Source organism: Aptenodytes patagonicus, chromosome 15, assembly GCF_965638725.1.
Source record: "Aptenodytes patagonicus chromosome 15, bAptPat1.pri.cur, whole genome shotgun sequence".
In the NCBI taxonomy this organism is placed as follows: domain Eukaryota; kingdom Metazoa; phylum Chordata; class Aves; order Sphenisciformes; family Spheniscidae; genus Aptenodytes; species Aptenodytes patagonicus.
This window is the reverse complement of record NC_134963.1, coordinates 7828740-7851112: the sequence shown is the minus strand read 5'-3', so window position 1 is coordinate 7851112 and position 22373 is coordinate 7828740. Positions and strand designations below refer to the sequence as shown.

Genomic DNA, 22373 nt, shown 5'->3' with positions numbered 1-22373 from the left:
GTCACACGAAAAATTACTTAGATGATGCTCCATCAGAAAAAATGAATGTATCTTGTTATAGTATGACAGACTATGTGGGACTAACAGATAGAACTATCAAAGCAAAGTGGCTTTAAAAGCGTTGCTTTTAATAATGTGTACGCTGGATAATAATTTGCTATTACAGCTTCTTTAGTATTCTTAGTACCCACCTGGATTTTGAGATCTCTGAATGTCAAACAGCCAACATCATCACCTCTTGCATTTTGTACTATTTGTCTTGTCTTCCCCCGCTCCAAGTTGGTTTTGAACCTGTGCTCTAAAAATGATACTAAAAGGTACAGCTGTTGGGTGTTCTTAGGTGAAAGGTTAACTCGGAGCCCTCAGGCGTTTGTGTTCAGTAAAAGCCAATTTCATGATGCTTATTTTTGAGGGGGGAAGGGTTAAATTACTATGCAAATAACTGCATTCAATAGTATTAAAGTCCTTTTGTAAATTACAGTGCAATTGGGTATGTCCTTAACTATCAAGTATTTCTATTACTGTTGCGCAATTCAGTTGCAAAGGTTGCTTTCAAATAATTTAGAAACACGCATAATATATTAAATTGGACTGTATAGTTCAGCTATTTTTTCCACCAATGAAAACAAAGCTAATGTGTTTTGTTTTGACTTTAATAGTAGCTCAGAAGGTCGTCCATTCCGACTAGGAACTGGAGCCAATATGGAGAAGGTGGTGAAAATGGATCGAGACATGACAAAAGTAAGAAAAGGAATAATTAAAGAATTATTCAACGTCATAAAAATCGGTGGCTAGTCAGAATTCTTTTTTTACTGATGTTAAATTCCCTTTGTTAAATGCTGTTTAATTTATCTTTCTGAACAGTTCTGTAACTTTATATGTAATGTTAGCATTATATAGTTATTGATGTAAATACAGGGGTAAATGATGAAAAAGAATTTCAGCTAATGCTTCCTCCAACTGTTGTAGGTCATGTTTAAGCCCCTTTAACATTGTCTTTCCTGAAGTGTTTAATGCATGTTGATAGTACAAATTTTAAACCACATTTTAAAATTAAATTTTCATGTATTTTCAGACATGTTCTTGAGTATTTGCACCAGAAATACTCATGTGTGGCTTTTTGATCAGAGAAGAGAAACTATACTGTTAAGCTAAGAATGGAATATTAAAGGCAATGAATCTACATTGATGTCTGATCTCTTTGTAGATGAGAAAAAGCGACAGAAAGAATTTGTCTTATGACTGTGACTAATACATACACAGGAGGATGTTTGATGTGTTCTCAGTACTTCTACATACGCAGAGGGAGGAGAGTTAAATGCATCATATAGTGTGGCCAAATAAAGCTAACATTAGTATTTGCCTTATGGCAATTTTATTTTCAGAGTGGCTGCTGTGAAGTTATTACAGAAGAAGCTGCTGCAGCTCTTCGAAAGGCAACTAAGTGGGCACAGTCTGGTCTAATAGTTAGTGTTGGGCCACCCATAGAAACAGTCAATCCAGAAACTAGTAGTGGGTTGTCCACTGGGGACAAAAAGAAGACCGCACAAACATCTATTTGCAGAGAGAGGAATTCTGAGCTTGCCAGGTAGGTCACTTTGATTCTATAGTTAGTCTAGATTCTGCTTTTTCTGTGTACTAGTATTTGTAGTGCTCAAGAAAATAATCTGGGTATTCATAAAATTCCCTTTTTTGTGCTGTGTATTGTTGTTGACAACTGAAGCTTCTTTTCCTTCTCTTGTTTTAAAATTAATGGGCAAATTGCTTGCTTCTGTATAGGACGGATCCTGTGAGGCCGTTCATTAGTGGTCATGTTGCAAACAGCATGGCAGCAGAGGTGATAGCTTTGCTGCATAGCTTGTTGATGGCACCAGAATCAAATGCAGCTCAGATATGGACAACAACTGCTGAAAAAGTAAGCAAACAGAAGATTAAGTATCAAATTCTACACCAAACATGTATTGAGTAGTTAAGAGAACGTAATTATTAGCAATTTCCTAAGCTACTCCTTTCTGATTTACTACTTATAACACTTCAAACCAGGATGTGTAACTGCGTAGAAGCAGCCCTTTCTAGTAGATGGTATCTATCTGACATCTTAGGGTGGAATAAATAATCAAAAATTATCCAGCATTAGAGAATGTGTTGTCATTCTGTAATTCACCTGTCATTCTTTTCAGTAATTAATAATGCTGTTTGTTTAGGGAGTTGTCTTGCCTTTGCCGGGTAGTTATTCTACCTTTGCTATTCAGTCCTCTTTGCCGTGATCTCTGAGGGTCTAAAGTGTTGGCTGGAAAGTATAGCACATTGCTTTTATGTTCCTCTGAATCCTGTAGCACCTAATCTGTTGCTTAGGCTAAATCTTTGAGCGAAGACTTTTGCTAAGATTATATAGGTAACTCTGTGATTCTAAAAGTTATTAGGGAATGGAGACGGCTTTTATGGTGTTCACACTTCAGAGAATTTAGAATATTCTGAGTTACATAATTCTCTTCAAGAATAAAAATAATTCCTCTGAGACTGTGTGTGGGCTGGAGGCTTGGGGCGTTGTTTTTTGTTTGAATTGTGCTTTGAAGTCATTCTCTGGTATTTTTGCTTCTGTCTTCAGGTTCTGTCTCGGGCTCTGATGTACATTCCACAACTTGGGAAATATGCAGAGAGTATTTTGGAGAACGGGAGTAGCAGTGGAAGGAAACTTGCTAAACTTCAAAGAATTGCTCGGCAGGCGGTAGCTGCCCTTTGTGCTCTGGGTGGCTTTAAGGAGACAATTAAAATAGGTTCTGAAGTTCAGGTAATTCAGCGCCGTTCCATTTTATATCTTAAATGAGAATTGGTGCTTTTGACGATGTTTTGCCTGCATTGGCATACTTGTGAAGCAGCGTGCAGATTGCCGCGATTGTGAAGCAGTTTCAATAACACTTGTGGAGACTGCTATTGTGTGTTATTCCTATTCCCTAAAATACCCAGCTCTAATTGTGTGTTGAGTTCATCTGTGGTGCTAAACACTCAGTGTTTCTTGTTTGTAAAGCCTTAAATCTTATGCAGACCTTCTTTGGTTGTAGGTTTTAGGTAAAGGAATTGCAGGAAGCATTGGAGTTGTGGCATCTATTAATGAACAAGAAGGTATAGCAACGGTCAAATTTCCACCTACCAGTATAGACAGTAGAAAGACCTCACAAGCATCAGACACATTAACTATTCCATTATCTAGGCTCTGTGTTCCAAGATCTGAGGTACGGTAGTTTTAAGAATCCAATATTAAGTATAATATCAATTATTTATTTTTTTTGTCACAGTGTACTGGCAATTAACCTACAGCATGTAAAAAGTCTGTTTCATCTTTGATTAAATATTATTTGTGAAGTTTGCTTCATTATTTTAAACATATCTTAACAATATCTATATTTAAGTTCTCATTCAGGTAACATGGATATTCATCTTTTGGTGCTTAAAGATGTTCCATTGCATACTGTGTTATTGGTTTTGTTTCTGTTTTTTTCTTTTTTTTTGACTGGTGTTTGGTGATGGTTTTGTGATAGTACAAAATGAGAATTAACTCCAGGTAATAAAACACCCTCATTTCTTAGAAACTAACTACTTGAATTTAACTTTTTACCGTGCCCCCCCCACCATCAGGCATTGCCTCTTCATAAACTGTCCATTACTGAGAAGGTAGTACAGGCAGTCCAGTCCATGTTGCTTCCTCAGGAGGGAAGTCTATCTATTCACACCTCACTTCCTGCAACAGGAGATGGCTCAACTCCAGTAATGGCAGTGGTCCGGCTTCTTGCTGAAATAAGAACCAGGTGAGTTGTTGGTTTTTGTGTAGCACCCCAGTCTGTTTTGATACCGTACACAAATGTTCAAGAAAATTGCATGGGTTCTTGTTTTCTTCCTCTGGGGGTATTGACATATGACAGCAGGGGACAATGCAAAAATGCTTGTTTGCTTCCTTAAGTACCTTTAGTGTCTGGATATTGTTAAAATGAGCACCGAAAATAAAGTGCCCCCTGAAACATTGACAATGCATTGAGCAAATACTTCATATAAGTAAATGTTATGAAGCAGGGGAAAGCTGACATTGTGGAAGTTCCAATGGATAACTAAGCAACCAGACAAAGACATAGATCAGTCGGCGTGCTGTCTTTAAAATAGTCTTGAATTCAATACATGTAAAGACAACTTTGAATTCAGCGTACAGTTTTGTAATGCTTTAAACATATTATTTTTCCGTTAAGAGCATGCCTGGTGATGGCTCAGCTGTTAGAAGACAGCTCATTCTGTGAAGAATTCATTCAACAGTGTCCAGCTGCTGTAGAAGTTCTTAATTTGGTAGCACAGGAGTGCAGCCCTGGTAGGTATCCAACACGTTCTTGCAGCTTCATTGCTATATTCAGTTCAGAGACATAACAGCTTTTAAAATCATTTCAGTGTTTTGTCCTCCAGTCACTTAGAGTTTGATAGCTAGCACAGTACAGCATGTCTTGTCATAGCTGCAGAGCTGTTAACATAAGAGTAGCTAATAATCAGACTAAAACCTTTTAAACATAAGGCATAAAGTTTAGGCCAGAACCCTATGCATCACAGAAGATGCAAGTCCTGGGACTAGCTCTCTACTACTATGCCTCTGAACCCTCTCCACTTTTCTTGCTTCCAGTGTAACCTACTCTGTATTCCTTGACATTATCATTTATATGTTTTCTTTTTACGACCTTTTTGCTGGTTTTTGCAATGCTTTCTTATATTCCTTATCATTGAGCTCTTGATTTCCTTCCCTCTTGTTTAAGGATAAGCAGTGGGCCCAGCAGAAGTCTTAGTTCAAGGGCAAGTTTTAGGAACATGTCAGAGCCTTTCATTGGAGGAAACGTGGCTGAAGCGAAGGACGTTAGGGTAGGAACCAAGTGGATTTCAGTATGATCTCCAGTGTAAAAGGGAGCGTACTGATTTTTTTGACAGTAGGCTTAAATTCTTTTGACTTCCTGCTTTTGCTGGGTCATAAACTTGCTCACTAAAATGAACTTTATATCTTAATTAACATAACAATGTCTTTGCTAACCAAATATAAATTAACCATGAGGAAAACAATTGCTTGTATACAGTAGATTTTCTCCTTAATTTTGTTGGTTAGGTAAGTGAGACTATTTGATCAGATCTCTTAAAATGCAAGTGTCATATTTGTTTCTATTTACCAGTATTAAGATTGCATTGTTGGACTCAAGTAACTAGGTTTGCTTGGAACCTCATGACTTGGCTTGGTTTGTTACAGGGGAGAGGCTCCTTGTTGTAGAAATGCAGTGTGAAAGGTTACGAATGTTGTATCGTGACTGTGCTCGACCTCCCCCTCCTCCACTCCAAGCAGACAGAAGACAGGTGAGCACAGAAACAGTGCTGAGTCTTCTGCCCCTTGCAAATGAAGCCAGCCACTGAGTGCAGAGGGGTCTGCCTGTGGTGTTGGATTCTTATTTAAACATTTCGTCTAATGTGAATTTCTGTAATGGGATGTGATTTGTTGTGATTGCAGTTGTGGTAGTTGCATGTGTTGTATTAAATGTGCACTCGATGAAAGAATGTGTCATTGGATTTCAGTAGATGACTTCAACTGTAATTGGTAGAATAAAATGCTCTGCTCCTGTTTGTAGCCCAAAGAAATCACTTGGAGCCCATCAAGAGTATTTCCCCCTGTGCGAGCATGCATGTTTTCATCGCATCTCACGGCTGTGACCTTTTTGGCTGATCCTAGTGCAGGTGGGGGACTTCCTCGGGGCACATTTATCTATGCCACTTCACCAGTTCCAGTACAGGTAAGAACTCACAACTGTACAACAGCTTGTGTCATTTAATATTCAATAATGCATGAAAAGAAAAACAGAGAAAACTTTCTATTTTACCTGTTTTGTAAATTTTTTTTAATTATTATTTTTTTTTCTAGGCACCATCATTCTACTGGGAAATTGAAATAGTTTCCTATGGAGATACAGATGATGACACTGGACCAATAGTTTCCTTTGGATTTGCTACAGAAGCCGAAAAACGGGATGGTGCTTGGACCAACCCAGTGGGCACCTGTCTTTTTCACAAGTACGTTGGAGATGTGCATCAAAAATCATGGTCTTGCTCAGTACGTTTGTAAGCTCCTTAGGGAGGAGTATTGTGAGCACGTTGTAGTAGGCAACACGTACATTTTAATTGAAATGTTAAAATGATGAACTAGAATATCTCCTTATCAAAATAAGGAGAGTTGAGTTGCCTTTTGTCAGTATCACAGCTATTTAGACTTCAGCTGGTAGCGAGTTGTAATCCTTGTTTGTTTCAGTGCTCTTTTTAATTTTCTTCTTGTGTTACTTCTCAGCAACGGGCGAGCAGTGCATTACAACGGCTCCAGCTTGCTACAGTGGAAGAGTGTTAGACTGGATGTAACTCTGTCTCCTGGTATGTAAGAGTACAGCTAACTTGTTTATCTGGTAAATCAGAAAATCCTCTAAATGTAAAGGAAACAGTGGATGAGAAAACAGATTAAAACCATGTTCTTCTTTTCATGATTATATTTTTCTACAGGTGATGTAGCAGGAATTGGATGGGAAAGAACAGAAGGAACTCCACCCCCTCCAGGGCAGCCAGCTAAAGGCAGAGTTTATTTTACATATTGTGGGCAGCGACTTGGGCCGTATCTAGAAGATGTCTCTGGTGGAATGTGGCCAGTTGTCCACATTCAGAAAAAGGCAAGTTTTTAACAGAAATATGTTGCTTGATTATATATTCTTTCAGAAATATTAAAAACATTATATAGAAAGTATTGAGCCTGCTTACCTATCTATAAAGAAGTAGAGTGATAGTTTTTACCTTTATTGAGTTAGGTTGAGGTATTCCATTATCCTTCCCAGGTGCATATATGTTTTGTCATTATTTTGAACTTTTTCTGCCCATTAGGACACTAATGTGCAGCTGGCGTGATGAGATGGCATTATTCTGTGCTAGTAGCCCTTCTATTAGTATTCCTTCCCAGCAGTGACCTTGCTTCAAAGTATATTAGCTAAGTATGCTCTTTTTTGAAGCAAGAAAAAAGGCAAGTTCAAAGTTTGTGTTCAGGAGCTTAATACTTACCCTGCTGCATCCAGTTTTATAGCTAGCGATGCTGGGAAAACCGTATGGCATGGAGATGCGATCAGCTTATCCCTTTGGCTGAGTTTTTTTTAAAAAGAGCAAAGAAGGATCAAAACAATCCACAACTCATCTTAATGCTTTTATATGCATCTTCTTTCAGAACACGAAAGTCCGTGCTAACTTTGGATCTCGCCAATTTGCCTATGCTGAAGGACAGGCTCACAGGAATGCCGCTGATCTGTGTATTGACCTAGCTGAAGAAATAAGCGCCAACTTCGAAGCGTTGCCTTTTGCCATGGCTTCTGATAGTGATAACGATGCTGGCACCAGCATAGCTTCTGATCCTGGGACCCATGGACCTCCTTGTAGAATTGCTGCTGTTGCTACGGCTCAACAACGTAAAGTGATGATTAACATTTTTTTTTTTTTTAAATCTCTTTCAGGAGAAATTACAATCAATTAAATAGGATTTAAGCACATCCTGGCTGCAGTCCTTAGGTACTGCCTATTTAGGTAAAGCAGTACAACAAGCATTGTCAAATACAGGCTTATTTGATTTTTGACAAGGCAATTAAAAAAAAAAAAATCTTACTTTGGCTGTCTCTTATATGGATGCACAAATTATTCTCAATTAACGCAACTACAATGAGAAATTATCTTATTAGGACTTTGAATATAATAACATGTTATAGTTGATTGAATCAGCCAATTGGTTATGCTATGTCAAAATGCATTACATTTCCACAGACTGATTGGAGACCATGGAATGCAATATATCTCAAAAACTTCATGGAATATTTTTGCATGCCTTCTAGTGCATTACGATCTCATTATTTCCATATGTGTTTTGCAGAATATGACAGTGACACATCTTGCCACTATAAAATGGAATTAAGCTATGAGAACTTTATCACATCGGGCCCCGACCCTCATCCCCCTCCTATTGCAGATGATGAAAGTGATGATGACGATGATGATGATATTCCCCGGGTGAGGAACGTGGCAAGCTCTGCCTGCTGTAACTTGTAGTCTAAATACAGATCTTGTAATTCAGATTTTTAAGTTTTGCCACATAAGAGTTTTCCCTGCTTCCTTAAGGAAAATATAGCTGTTAACTTTTCTGTCTTCTTGGTGTTGTAAATAACTTTTGTCTTTGTAGGAGGATCACTATGCCCTGTTGGTTAAAGCCTGGGAAACTAAAGTTTTCCCTACAATTAGAAGAAGATTCCGTAATGAGGCTGAGAGGAAGTCTGGGTTGGATCAGATTAAAGGAGCTTTACAGTTAGGTATGGCTATGTTTATTTCCATGCACGTTGTTTTATATGATGTGCAATAAGTGTGAAGATAACACCTGTGTTTCTTTTATGTTTTACTGTATTCAGGGCTGGAAAATTTAAATTAAAGAAAAAAAAATCACTTGCTGTTTTCATCAGTGCTTAGAATTTTGTTTGGGGTCATGATTTTTCTTTAACACTTTTATTTAAGTTGGACTATTTAAATAGGGAGAATGGCTTTAGAAATAGTGGCAGAATTTGTTGTGCTGTTGTGATGTGGATACAAAAATGCTTTGGAATGATAGTTTGGGAAGAAATTATCTACGTGCATTTTCTGTCTATGACTATACCAAGGCAAAACTTTTGAGGAACACTTTAATAAGGGGGGGATTTGTAAATGAATACAGTTCTGGCAAGACGACCTGTTTGTGGGAAAGTCACAGTAAGAGCAAAGTAAGAATTCTGAGCCTTAATGAGAAGCATACAAGTGTGTCTCAGAAAGCTCCACTCCCTCTCTATCAGCCTGACTGAAAGAAAATTTAAGTAATTAGATAGCTCATCTGCTTATGATGTTAATGAGAATAAGAATTTATTTCAAGCGGCTGGGGAAAATAACTAGCACTCCCTTCTGTCTACCAGGAATGGTTGATATAGCACGACAAACTGTAGAATTCCTCTACGAGGAAAATGGTGGCATCCCAAGAGACCTCTACCTTCCTACTATCGAGGATATCAAAGATGAAGCAAACAAATTTACAATTGATAAAGTACGAAAAGGTGAGGTCAGCAAAAAGTATCTTGAGGGGGAAATAAAAGCTATGGGGCTCTGGTACTTGGGATCTACTGGATAAATTGTCAATCTGAGGAAAATGCTGTACCTTAAAAATTGTGTTGTCCCTTTCTGACCAGGTCTCTCAGTGGTGACTCGCTCTCCTGACAGCAACAACGTTACCAGTAGTGCTGTTGGAACAGCTTTACCCAAGTTTGCTATTCGTGGGATGCTGAAGACATTCGGTCTCCATGGTGTTGTTCTGGATGTTGATTCAGTGAGTAAAGATACATTGGGAGGGCTTTTAATGTATCAGCATCACACATCTGTGAGCAAGTATGATTAAGTGTACTAAACTGCTTAGAATGGTGATTTGGTGCTCTTACTGAAGGAAAAAAATATTATCGTTACTGTGTTTATTGACAGCATTGGTTTTGATGTTCCAGGTAAATGAACTGGTACAAGTAGAGACATATCTCAGAAGTGAAGGAGTTCTGGTAAGATACTGGTATCCTATTGACATGTTAGAAAGGCCACCTGCTGGTTATAGGAGGACTGCAACAAATGGATTGGTTACCCTGGATAATACCAATATCCAAATTCACAGGTAAAAAAAAGTGTAGTTAGAAGGCATTTGTAATATCTGACTTGATCTATAGCATTTCCTACAGTACAATTGTCTGCTGCAACCTTATTTTGAGCAGTAGTAAACTTCTGAATCGTATTGTAGTTGTTGGATTAAAGCTGACAAAGGTCCGTGTTTTAATGGGTAGTGGGGTTTTGATTTTTTTTTTTTTTTTGGTAATAAAGGAAATTGGTTATAATTGTCTTGTTGGAAGGATTTTACTTAGTCATGTGAAAGTGTTTTTATACATGCTGATCTAACAGGTACCTTCCTTGAAGCTTTGGTTTCTTGTACCATCAGTCAGTTGCTATCTAAAAAGCTTAAGAACTGTTGACTGACTTTGTGGAGAGTTGGCTTCTAATTCAGGTGCCTTAATCTGGTACCAGAATTAGATGGGCTGAGTGCTATCTTAAGTGAATAAGAAAGATTTGGGTCTACTTGAACCTTTTAAATAATTAGGTATATATGTTTGGATTCAGGGGCAGGTTGCTGGATATGGCTTATTTTAAGTGTGGTGAAGCAATTTTATGTTTTGATGTTGTGTTTTCTAGAGAGCTTTTGCGAAGTGAAGCTTCTCTGGCCAAGCTATACTGCCGCATGGCTCTCCTCAATATTTTTGCCCCCAAATCTCCACATATGTTTACTCGGCTGTTTCATATTCCTGCTATCCGTGATATCACTCTGGAGCACCTGCAATTGCTATCCAACCAACTTCTTGCACCACCTCTTCCTGGTAAACACTAATTTTTATAACAGCTCTTTTTTGGTGCAATAGTTTTCTGGGGACAAAAGAAAAAATCTAACTAATTTGGCACTTATTGATTAATTAGTTAATAATGATGGTATTTGAAAAAATGTCTCCATGGACTCCTGACCTTAGTGTTAGGGTACTAAACTGAAATTCTTGCTAATGATCTAATTAAAAGTGTTCAAGAGAGTTCAGAGTCCCTCCTAAGATTCCATTCGGTGTGCTTCTGTCCCTTTGTCATTGGTGGTCTTCTGTTTATTGGGGGGCGGGGGGAGTATCCATTCAGGATACTTGTAAGGAATTGAGAATGTTTTATACTTCGAATCCAGGGTGGTAAAACTAAATGCCAGTTGGGTCTCACAGTTTTCAAAATTCAACTCTTCTTCATTTCACAAAGTGGTTTGTCCTTTTCCTACTGGAATCACAGATCTGGTTAGAGAATGTATGTGCTGAATCATGGAAAAGAATCTTTGGCTAATTCAAGTGAGTGTTAACAAAGACAATTATCGTGACAAAGCTATTCTGCATGCAAAGGAATGTGTGTAACGTGGCTGGAGCATAAGGAGAAAGGAAGTGCTAAATATAGGCTATTAATAATTGAAAGTAATTATTTACCATTGGAAAGAGTCCTGTTCCATTCTCCAGTTACTTTGAAACTTGGCTACCTCTAACAGATGCTGCATTGTAAAAGATCCTCTTGCAGAGTACAGCACTACTTTGCATGGCTTTGAGAATAATTTTACAAGCTTTTATTTAGTTTTTCCCTCTTTAAAATATGTCTTAATTCAAGTCCTGCTAATACATACAGTTTCCAAACTGGTATTTTGGTGAATTGCCTACTCCTTTGTGTACTGCACTTTGTTTTTCATTGACTTCTCCCATTAGCTCCAGAATGACAGCCATGAGATGTTGGGGCTTGTGACCCACTCGGGGCCACCCAAAAGCTATCTTGTTCATATATGGGGAAAGCTTGAGAACAGATAAAGCTGCTTTCACCTCATCTAGAGTGAGTGGGGAAGAGAGCACTTCTGGTCACTTGTTCTCATTGTACTTATGCAGTAAATTGAAATATGGCTGCCTTCATACATGGGACAAAATGAGGCAGCTGTGAACCCACAGCTCAGCGTATGCCTGGCAGACCTCCCTAAGGGTTGGCTTAAGGCAGGTGAAGAACACAGCTGGCATTTAGAGGTCTGTCCCATCTGCAACCAACTATGTCAGGGGTGCAAGTCTAGTCTTGGATGGATCCTTTCTACTGCTGATCTTTGGGAGGAGTTTTGCACTTGCACAGGAGTGAAAATAGAGGCTTGTAATCTTCCAAGTGTTTTAAAACTTCTTTCCACTGTCTGTTTCACAGGCTACATAAACATGTTGAAGTGATCTCCAAATTTGTCATATCTTACTTGTTATTACAGATGGAACAATCAGTTCAAGTTCTATTCTTTTGGCCCAGTCCCTGCAACACTGCATCCACTCCCAGAACTGTGCTGCCACAGACCTCTTCTACCAGGGCAATTCGCAAGCCATCAGAGAGTGGCTTACTGTTGCCATTACTCGGACTCTGCATCAAGGAGAGGAGAGTCTGTTAGACCTCACTAAACAGATCTGCTCCTTTTTGCAGGTAAAATATTTAGTAATGTTTTATGAGCAGTGTTGTTTTCCTTTCTAAGGAGCCCTTGCTTTATGTGTGATTCTAACTTCCATAATACTGTCCCTCACACTGAATTGTTGCTCTGGATGGATGGTATTCCTATTCTGATCATAGTGGGCACGCTGAAAACGCAAGCAATAGCAATACTCCGGATCACATTAAAATGAAGTGGCCTCACACTATGTCATTATTTACAATGTTATATTTTATTTGAAAAAAGAAGAGGGAGGTGGTTTGCTGCTGCTGCTGCTTGGGGGCTTTCATTATGAAATGTTATGTTACAGACGGCACCAGAACAGTTTCCTGCTGAAGAATTCCCAATTTCAGAATCCAAAGTCAATATGGATGTTAATTTTCCTGGGGCTGCATTTGTAATTGTGTCCTGTAAGGAAAGTCAGTCTGGATTCCGCAAAGAGTAAGTAATTGAGGGACCAAGGGCAAAGATTGCCTCTGAGCCTCTGTGAACCCCGCATATGTAGTTGCTCATATTTTTAGATTTTTCTCTTCTCAGAGATTCATTTTGTGGGTGGTAGGATAAATACTGCAGTGCTTCATCTTTCTGTGATTGGGTGGGATTTTTAGTAGCTAGTTACAGTCTAACCGAACTGTTCTTGCTCTTTTATTAGTTCATCCTTGTATAAAGCTCCTTGGGCTCGAGTGCTTGTCTACGGGCTTGGGCATAAAGTTAAAAGGAATGGTCAGTTAAACCTAATTGAAGCAGTGTGCTATCCTCGAGATGCCTCTCCAACCAACACAGGCCTAACACCTCCCCCAACAACCAATCAGTACCCTTCAGTGATCACCCCTACGGACAAGGTCCACATCAAACTAGGTAAAAATAAAACATATATTAAAAAAACAATTAAAAAAAACTTTTTAACTGTGTTTTCAGAAGTGAGATAAGCATCATCATTGCCTCTGTAAGACCTTCCTATATTGTCACCAGTCCTACCATTGGTTATGACAGTATTTTTGTACAAGGTATTAAGAAATGTGTCCTAGCAGAAATACGCAATCATTTGTAAGCAAGAAAGCTTCCAACATTTATAAAACCATTCTGTCTGACTCTGATTTTGTTAGTTCCGTTAAATCTGTCAAGATCTGCTTTCTTTTTCCGATTTTTGTGTTCCAGGAGTTCACAAAGCAGTGTGTGTGAATATTTCTGCAGTGTTCAAGTTGGTGCTATTGCTGTTTGAGATGCTGTGTTTCAGATTGAGATTCTTTTTTTTTTTTTTTTGCTTTTGTAGGTGACTGTAGGGCCCTTTAATATGCAGAGTAATATATATGCAGTATAGTAATACATAGTCACCCCAGCTTCTCAAGCAAGAGCAATCATTAATATTCTTTTTACTCTTCCAGCCTAAGGGAGAGAGAGTGATTTATGTAGAGCAGTGAAGGTGACTGAGTGCAGTAAGCTCTTAAAAACTTTCCATTGGAGGTCCTTAAGTTCTTTTGCAGAACTACAGCATCTCTGATGTTTTTCTCAATACTGATCAGACACATCATACTACAAATAAATGGTTTTGTGAAAGTCCTGTATGTATTTAGATACGTACAGGCTAAAAATAGTTCTATTTCATGTGCCATGTAAAGAAAATGTTATCTGTACATTTATAATTATAGATTATATCAACTTATTACAGATAAACATTCCTTATTTGTTTATTACAAGGTACTTAATAGAGAAAATTCTTGCTTAGCATAAATTTAGCCTCAAAAAAATCCTAAAAGGTATGTTACTACTTTTACTTTACAAATGCCTAGTCATGATAAGTATTTTCTTTGACCGTTTTGCTTAGGAGTATCTCCTCCTCCTGGAGCTGTGTTGGTCTTGCATTCTCTTCCCCTTGAATTCCCCCTGGCAATGGCATTCACAGAACAGCTATTAACTTGGAAATTGGAAGATGGGGATGGAAAATCAGAAGACGAACTGGATACTATTCCTGCTTCAGTTCTCTTGCAAGTAGTGGAATTTTTAGGTGAGAATGCAGTATTTACTTAGCAACGAGTGCCAATAATGTGCTGGCTCAGATGGAGAGTTTAGGAAAAAAAGAAAAATTACAGTCACAAAGTATTTCTGAGCTCTTCCATTATATTGAAATTTTCTTCAAACTCCAGAAATTTTCTGTTGATACGCACTTCTTGGAGTAGCCTTCCTGTCTGTCTTACTGCTGACATACAGCCATTGAAACGACCTTTTCTTGTGCTTTTTTTAATGTTACTGTTGCAACTCATGTTATAAAGCTACTAACAGTGAAATACTGCTGACTCCCGTGTCTTGCCTTCCACACACAGGGAACTTTCTCTGGACAACTGACATGGCAGCATGTGTGAAGGAATTAATATTTCATCTCTTGGCTGAGTTGCTTCGCAAAATTCACAATCTGGAGCAGAAAAAAAATCCAGCAGGATTGTCGTCTTCTATTGCCCTTCAGCTAAATCCCTGCCTAGCTATGCTTATGGCCCTGCAGTCAGAACTTCACAAGTTGTATGATGAAGAAACACAAAACTGGGTGTCTGGAAATGCGTGCGGTGGTTCTGGCGTTGGAGTGGCTGACCAAGGAAGATTTTCAACATACTTTCATGCTCTGATGGAAGTCTGCCTTGCTGTAGCAGAAGTAACCTTACCTATCAATATGAGTGTAACAGCTAATGTGATGTCTTCAACAAGTGCCCCGAATCTTAGTGACTCTTCCTCCTCATCTTCATCTTCTCCAGGACAGACACCACAGAGTCCAAGCTTGCTGTCAAAGAGGAAAAAAGTCAAAATGAAGCGGGAAAAGACATCATCTTCAGGCAAAAGGTCTTCATCCAGAGCAGCTGAAACAGATGCTGCAATTCTCAGTATAGGAGGAAGCAAGCCTGAGGATATGTTATGGTTTCATAGAGCACTGACTCTGCTTATAATTCTCAGACACCTAACTAAAAAGGATCCACAAGGATTGGGTGTGACAAATGATGCTGTAGCAGATGCGTGTCAAGCATTAGTAGGTCCCACAGCTCATAGCCGCTTGCTTGTCATTTCTGGAATACCAACTCACTTGGAGGAGAGTACTGTCAGAAGTGCAATCAGAAAGGCATGTAATGCACATGGTGGAGTCTTCAAAGATGAGATCTACATCCCTTTGCAGGAAGAGGATCCCAAAAAAATCAAGGACAAAGCAGAAGGAGGAGAATGCAGAACTGAACTGGAAAAACCAACTGTTTCAAGTAGTGCAGACAGTTTGGATATCAGCAGCTCTAGCAGTGTCACACCTGCCATGAGCGTTAGCGCTTCAGCGTCTACGAGCCAGGCTTCCCTCTGCAGCTCGCAGGGTATATCTCGGACCGTTAGTGATATCTCAGTTGACCAGTTTCAAGCTGGACTGGAACTGGCCATCCCACCAGGATTGCTAGAACCACATGTTGTTTCCAGCCAGGAGAGTTTGGATCTTTCACACTGCAGTACTGGAAGCCTTGGCAGCCTCGGCAGCCTCGGGGAACCACTTGACAATGTAGAAACAGCGTCTGTGTCTGATGTTGGATCAATGTACACAGTCACATCTCTGGACAACCAGCCGCTTCTGTCACGGCCAATCAAAGGTTTTGCTGTAGTGGAGGTAATAGCCTTCAATCAGGAGAGGGTGACTTTTGGGTCAGTTTTTTCTGAAAGAACAAGATCTGATTCTATTAACTTTTTTTTTTAACCTCTGGCTTTGAGAAATACTGTACTACTTGTGGTTTGTGTGTAACACCATGATCTGACTGTTAAGGAAATAGTGTGCTGTATATTTTCTTCTGTAAAGATTCTTCTGCTTGACTGAGGCCACAACTTGAATGATGGAGAGTGAAAGGTACTGTTAGCAAAGTGCAGCTCAGCATAGGTCTTAGGTGCAGAATAAATGTATGTCAGTGTGCACACGAGACTAAAGAGTCTAGGAGTTCTCAGCTTGGACAGGATGGCTGAGGAACACAGAACTTTATTCTCCATTGGCTTTCTCTCTATCATTCACAGTCTTATAAGCATTCACTGTCTCTCAAAGGACAGAGCGGACCTAGTAGTGGAGTTATCAAGTAGCAATTTTAAAACAGAAGGAAGTACTCTTGCATGTTCCAAGTTGTAGAGCTCATTGCCGCAAGGCGTTGCAGAACCCAAGAGTATAAATGAATTCATAAGGGATTAAGTTCATGGAGGATGTGCAAATTGGTAGCTGTTAAGCACAGTAGTCAATGCAGCCTTCAACTGAGGAAATCTTTAAACCACGGATTTCTGGAGGCTGAGAGAGAATATGTAACGGAAAGATCTATTCATTTCCTCTTTCATGGAACTTTCTTCAAAGATTTGCTACTGGCCACTACTGGAGATTAATTTAGAGATAGGTGGCCCTTTGGTTTGACCCACAAGGCAATTATTTAATGTTTAATGACTACTTTTTCACATATTTTAAGCCATCTACAGATTCCTCTACAAAGTTACTTTAGCAGAGATGATAAATTTTGTTGATGTCTGGTTCCAAATTAATTTTTAAAAGCATTGTAGGTCGTTGAAATTGATGCCAGATCACTCCAGGTTTTCAGCCATGCACAAGAACCCTTCTTCTCTGTTGTTACACTAACTTCATGCTTCAGATTTATCAGAAGCTTGCAAAAGCACAGCCATTTCTGTTAGCTTGTGAATTGAGAGAGACATTTTTCCATAGTCTGGGACTGTATCAGTTTCCCTTTTAGAAGAAAATCAGTTTATTCAGACAGAAAATCTTCAGCTGCTATTCTTAAGCTATTAATTGACATGAAGACACCAGAGTTGAAATAAACCATAAAGTGTGTACAGAAAGCTGTCGGCGTATTCACATTGAAACCTATTCCAAGTCTGTAGCTGCTCTGATAATGATGCATTGGTTATTCTCAGAATCAAAGGAAGTTATTGTTCCTGTTCCTAATTTGTGTAGCTGAGACTTCAAGGCCTGTGCTAGTTTAGATATTTCTTTCTAATCAGAGAATTGAAGCAAGGACAGCAGAGTTGCAAATAATGACAGGTTACCTATCTGAAACTTTCAACTTCTTATCTGATATTTCTAAGGGTTGTCTCCAGACTAAGAAATGGAATGGCTGTTTCAGAGCTGTGCCTGATTAACTCACAGCATGGTGATTTCAGTGGCCAGATGTTCTTAGAAAGGATGTTTTCTAGGCTGAACCTGAATTCTGTTATCAAATTATTGATGTAGAAGAATGTTAGAAGAGATGCAGTAGTGATTGTCTGCGTGGGGAGGGGAGAAAGCTTAAGACCCAAATTCATGTAAATGGAAGTTAATTTGTTTTGTCAGAATTCCTGTTAACTAATTTTATTATTTGTACAGATAAGGTCAAGAGCTAAAATAGAGAAAATACGAGCCAGTCTATTTAATAGTAGTGATCTCATTGGTTTGTCAAGTCTGGATGGTGAAGATGAACTGATGGAAATGTCAACTGAAGAGATTTTAACTGTTTCTACTGTAAATCAGAGTTTATTTGACACACAAGGGAGCCCAGCACTAGAAGATTATTTCAATGATAAATCAATAAAAGGTATGTGGTTTTCATATTGGCAAATACCTCACTTCTGCAATTTTTGGGACATACAGATTCTTCTTGCTGGTGTAAATTCAGTATGACTCACTAATTGATGGGTCACAACGAGGGGGAGCCAGGGAGTAATTTCAAAGCAAGTTTCCTCCCTCTCATCAGTTGGCAAGCAGCTATTTGCAATCTGAACGTTGCTCAATTGTCCTCATAGCTACTCAAACAGTAAAAAAAAAAAAAAAACCCAACAAAAAAACCCACAAAAAACTCCCCTCCAACCCAAAAAACTACTGACTGAGTTGTTTAGTGACTTTTTTGAGAAATAGCCACTGTAATAATTTACCAGTGTTAGACCCAGCATAATTTTAAAGTAGAAACTGTTCAAGTAGAACAGCTAGTAATTTATATTCTCAAACAACGTGAAAGCTATATAGACCCTAATATACCTGGAATGGGCCGGAATCCTGAATCAAGGAAAAGGGGAGGATAATACTTGGAGGAAGTTCAGTTGACTACTAGTTCAATTGATAGTGTCAGTGTGTACCTACACAACATAGTTTTTATACTGACATCATAAATAATCTACTTTTTCACTACCACTACAGTTACTCAAATAATAATTACAGTATGTGGCCAAAACAGGAGAAGGCATTCAATTCTCTGTCATAAATGGGGGTATTAGAGTGCAGAAAGGTCAGGTCTGCTAGTAGAATTTTTCTAAGTGATTTTCTCTCTCGGAACAAGTAGCATGTGATGCTACATTTTAGCTGAATGCAAAATGTTTTTTCATGTTTCAAATTCTAAACAGTTGTCATGGTATTTTGTACCATGTTGCATGCTTTTTTTATTAGGTGAGAAATTGGTTCCAGGTGCTCGGGAAGTCCTCACAGAAATATTTAAAAGCTGCATCCATTCTGAGCAGATGCTGAGCCTAACTCCAGCGAAACCCATTAAGGTTGCTGATATCTATCTTAGTAAAGAACAGATAAATTCTCAGACTCCTGGAAACCTCCTTCATGTGTTCTTCACAAATGTCCGCCCTCCAAAGAAGGTGCTAGAGGACCAGCTTACTCAGGTAGTGCTTTGAAGACTATTTTCAGCATCTTTTGTGTAAATTGAAAGCATTGGGTAATTATTCACTTTCTATGTTGAAAGATTTTAAGGAAATACGGTGTGCCCAAGCCGAAATTTGACAAGAGCAAGTACAACAAGGCGGGCAAAGAACAGCATCCAGTGAAAGTTGTGAGCACCAAGCGCCCAGTTACCAAACCACCTACAAAGGAAAAGTCTATGCTCAATAGTGTCAGGTTGGTGTCTTCAGCCTTTTGGCAGTTGCGAAACACTTGATTTCTATTCAGGAATCCAGATTTTTATTCCACCTCCCTCTGTATTTTCATATATGGTTTAGAAGAGGGAAATGTGAATTTGAGATTATAAAAGACCTTCAAGGAATGTTTTGGTTTCTTGAACAGACGAAAGAAAACTTTCATTCTGACATTCACTTTGCCCTTTAGCCGAACAGCCTTAAGTGAGAAGAAACCTACCGTAAAGCCAAAATCTCCTGAGAAGAGCAAACCTGAAGAGAAGGACCCTGAAAAGTCTCCCACAAAGAAACAGGAAGGTAGTAGCTGTATAGAATTTTTCTGTAGTATTACGTTGTAGAAAAAAAAATGCATTTTTTGTGTTGGCATGCTTTATATGATGTCATGATAGATTTGGTTTGTCTTTGTTTTTAATGAGGCTAACTTAATTTTTTTTTAAATAGTGATTTAAAATGTTGCTTTTATTTGTATATCTGTAAATCTGGACTCATCAATGTAAGTGAGAGCAAACCATGCTCTTGCAATTCATGCAACAGTGTGCGTAGGCCACGTGAATACATTGGGTAGAGAACTGACTTCCTAAGAGGTATAGTTTCAAGGCTTTTTTTGTACAGTGGGGGATTCGGATATCACGGACTTGAACTAGGTGGTTTTAAATCATGTTTCTCAACTTATATAGGAAAATTATTAAGTTACAAGAGGAAAATTGGACGAAAGAGGAGCTTCAGATGCCTCATAACTAGTCTATCCATGGAGGAGACAGCACAGCCGTGCCATGACAGGGGTTAGTTCCAGGGTCTTGCTTGATATTTCTTTCTCTAGTCAGGTGGAAGAGTGAATAGACATGAGCTTGGACTCAGCTCTTCACTGTAGGAAATGCCAGGTTAGTTCAGAAGAGGGGAATTTCAGCATTCAGCCAAGTATGGATCCTCGATTCCTGGTTAGATACATTGGTGGAGCTATTCCAGAGGGCAGCTGGGGGATTTGTGTCCTTGAGAGGAAAGAATGAGTACTGTTTACTGAAGGCCAGACTGGACCTGAATAGCATGATGTTTAGAACTACTCAAGAAATGAGCCATGGTGGGATGGGTAAAACCAGGAGAAAGCTGGCAGGTAGCCACCTCATACACTGACCATTTTCCTGTGTGGTGTGTAGACTTTACAGTAAGTCATTAACTATTTGATGGTCGTATCTTTGCTGTCAGTTCCCGAGGAGAAGTATTTGACGCTGGATGGATTTCACAGATTTGTGGTTGACCGATCTAAACAGGATATCCGTAGTGTGTGGAGAGCTATTCTGTCCTGTGGATATGATCTACATTTTGAAAGGTAAATTTTGCAAATCTTTTTGTAAAGGTGGTACTGATTAATTGTGCTCACCTTAAAAAAAAAAAACTTGATCCCAAGTGTTCCTACTCCAAGTAGCTTTAATCAGTGTGTTAGTAACATGCAAACTTCTATCCATGGCTGCAAGGCCTGTACAGAAAATGGTTGGTTATTTTCTTAAAACATGCTTTAAAAGAGTCCCTATGCTGTCAAAATGCAGGTTCACGACTTTCTTGTACACAACATAGCTAACAAAATCATATGCCCTACTGTCCTTTATAACTTCTAAACTGTGTAATAAATTGGCCTGATGAGAATGGTAGATCCATACGGCTGTCTCTGGTTTCCTTCCACAACAGCTTTCTATTCTGTGCGCTGGGTAATTGTTTAAACTGGCAGTGTTGTTACTGGGTCAGTAGTAATGTAGAAGAGGGAACGGTTACTGCCTTGTTAATGTTGTACAGGAAGAAAGTCCCTTAAATGAATCCTCCTTATCTCCCTGTGTCAAGCCATAAGCTAATTGCCACATCTCCTTCCCCTTTATCCGCTTCAGAGCGTAAAGAAGATAGTACAGTAAGTAAGCTTAATAGGCAGTTCCTTTGTTTCTTATTATTTAATAACAGTGAGGCAAGGTAGGTGATAAATCAGTTCTTATTCTCAAACTGGAATTTTTGTAATGAACCAGCTCTGCTTAAGAAAAGGGGAGAGAAGTAGAACAAGCTAGCTGGTGTTGTGCTCAACATGCTCTTCGTAAGCAGTATTGCACTTACGTTTCAACGGGTCTTATGCCTTTTACATTTCAGGTGTGCCTGCATTGATGCAAGACATGCTCAAAAAGCATCCCGGAAATGGACACTGGAAATGGATGTAGCCCTTGTCCAATATATTAACAGGCTTTGTCGTCACCTTGCAATTACACCAGCACGACTCCATCCCCATGAAGTTTATTTGGATCCAGCTGATGCAGCAGATCCCAGAATTTCCTGTCTGTTGAGTACGTATAGGTTGTTTGCACAGAAGCTTTCTTCAATGGAAGAACTGGGTAATGCTCCAGAACAACCTGGCTGTCCCCCAGGTAGCTGGGACATTCCTTTGGAGGTTGCAGATTGGAGCCTCTGTGGGCCGAGGCGAACACTGAGTCTAGGTCTTCTCTCCCCTTGGGTGTGCTTGGGCTCTGCAGTGCTTTTGGCAGCATTGTTAGAAATGCACTGCAACTGTTCTCCGCTCTCTGAGCGTACCTTCTAGATCAGGCTGGAGCAGGAAGATACCTGGTGAGTTTAGCTTGCAGGGGGAAGGAAGGTTGGATTTCAGTTCTGGACCTAGGCAGACTTTAGTCACCTAAATCCTAAGTTCCTTTAAGAGGGTCTCCAGATAATGCACATTCAGTCATGATGAAAGATACTGGACTCAGACACCCAGAGACTCGAGATCCAGGAAGGAACATCATGGTTGTTCTTGCGTCTTCAGCCCTCTTGTTGCTGTGCAGGGATCAGGAGGGGCTGCTTTAGAAGGAAGCTTGTGTGGCTCCTGGACGGAATCTGCTGGGAAGATGGACTTTGCAGTAGGTAGGGAATCTCTTTATCTCTCTGACTGGATGTTTCCCACCTCAGATGTTCCTGTTGAAAGTCTACGCCTACGGTTTGCACTGCTTCAGTCTCTCAATACAACGTTGGAGACGTTTTTCTTACCGCTGGTGGAGCTTCGGCAGACTGAGATGTACGCTAATAGTATTGCTGCGTTACTGCAAGAGGCCAAAGGTCAGTTTCTCGGGGAACATGGTTGTTGCCTGACAGGGTGCACTATGCACCACATCGAATTTCTTAGTATATTTTGCAGAATATTTTAATGTGTGTATACGTGTGACAGAAAGGAGAACATGGAGGGGAGAGGGAAAGTGGGATAGTGAGTGGTTTCAGTGTGCTAACAAAAGGCTTATTGGCTTCATTCTCAGCCTGATAAGCTGGCACACGGTCTGTCTGAGGTGGCAGCCAAAAACCGGCATTAACCCAAGGGCACTTC

At 39.4% G+C, this 22373-nt stretch overlaps 1 protein-coding gene across 4 annotated transcripts in view; it reads left to right on the top strand.

The window, feature by feature from the left end:
- The window catches only part of HECTD4 (HECT domain E3 ubiquitin protein ligase 4), a 79846-nt gene that overhangs the window by 46753 nt on the left and 10720 nt on the right, over positions 1-22373 (top strand). For 3 of the 4 annotated variants that reach the window (XM_076352975.1, XM_076352974.1, XM_076352973.1), the window contains exons 38-68: positions 660-741; positions 1386-1588; positions 1780-1915; positions 2609-2791; positions 3063-3233; positions 3637-3806; positions 4239-4354; positions 5267-5370; positions 5640-5801; positions 5930-6078; positions 6350-6429; positions 6556-6719; positions 7262-7499; positions 7955-8091; positions 8261-8387; positions 9015-9152; positions 9285-9421; positions 9591-9751; positions 10321-10502; positions 11933-12138; positions 12453-12583; positions 12795-13000; positions 13968-14147; positions 14464-15767; positions 17505-17712; positions 18558-18781; positions 18862-19013; positions 19221-19327; positions 20234-20357; positions 21158-21348; positions 21965-22111. In XM_076352975.1, the coding sequence (XP_076209090.1) occupies positions 660-741; positions 1386-1588; positions 1780-1915; positions 2609-2791; positions 3063-3233; positions 3637-3806; positions 4239-4354; positions 5267-5370; positions 5640-5801; positions 5930-6078; positions 6350-6429; positions 6556-6719; positions 7262-7499; positions 7955-8091; positions 8261-8387; positions 9015-9152; positions 9285-9421; positions 9591-9751; positions 10321-10502; positions 11933-12138; positions 12453-12583; positions 12795-13000; positions 13968-14147; positions 14464-15767; positions 17505-17712; positions 18558-18781; positions 18862-19013; positions 19221-19327; positions 20234-20357; positions 21158-21348; positions 21965-22111 (6020 nt within the window). Of the gene's footprint in view, positions 1-659; positions 742-1385; positions 1589-1779; positions 1916-2608; positions 2792-3062; positions 3234-3636; positions 3807-4238; positions 4355-5266; positions 5371-5639; positions 5802-5929; positions 6079-6349; positions 6430-6555; positions 6720-7261; positions 7500-7954; positions 8092-8260; positions 8388-9014; positions 9153-9284; positions 9422-9590; positions 9752-10320; positions 10503-11932; positions 12139-12452; positions 12584-12794; positions 13001-13967; positions 14148-14463; positions 15768-17504; positions 17713-18557; positions 18782-18861; positions 19014-19220; positions 19328-19707; positions 19813-20233; positions 20358-21157; positions 21349-21964; positions 22112-22373 lie in introns of all 4 variants that reach the window. The other variant, XM_076352971.1, reaches the window with a different exon arrangement.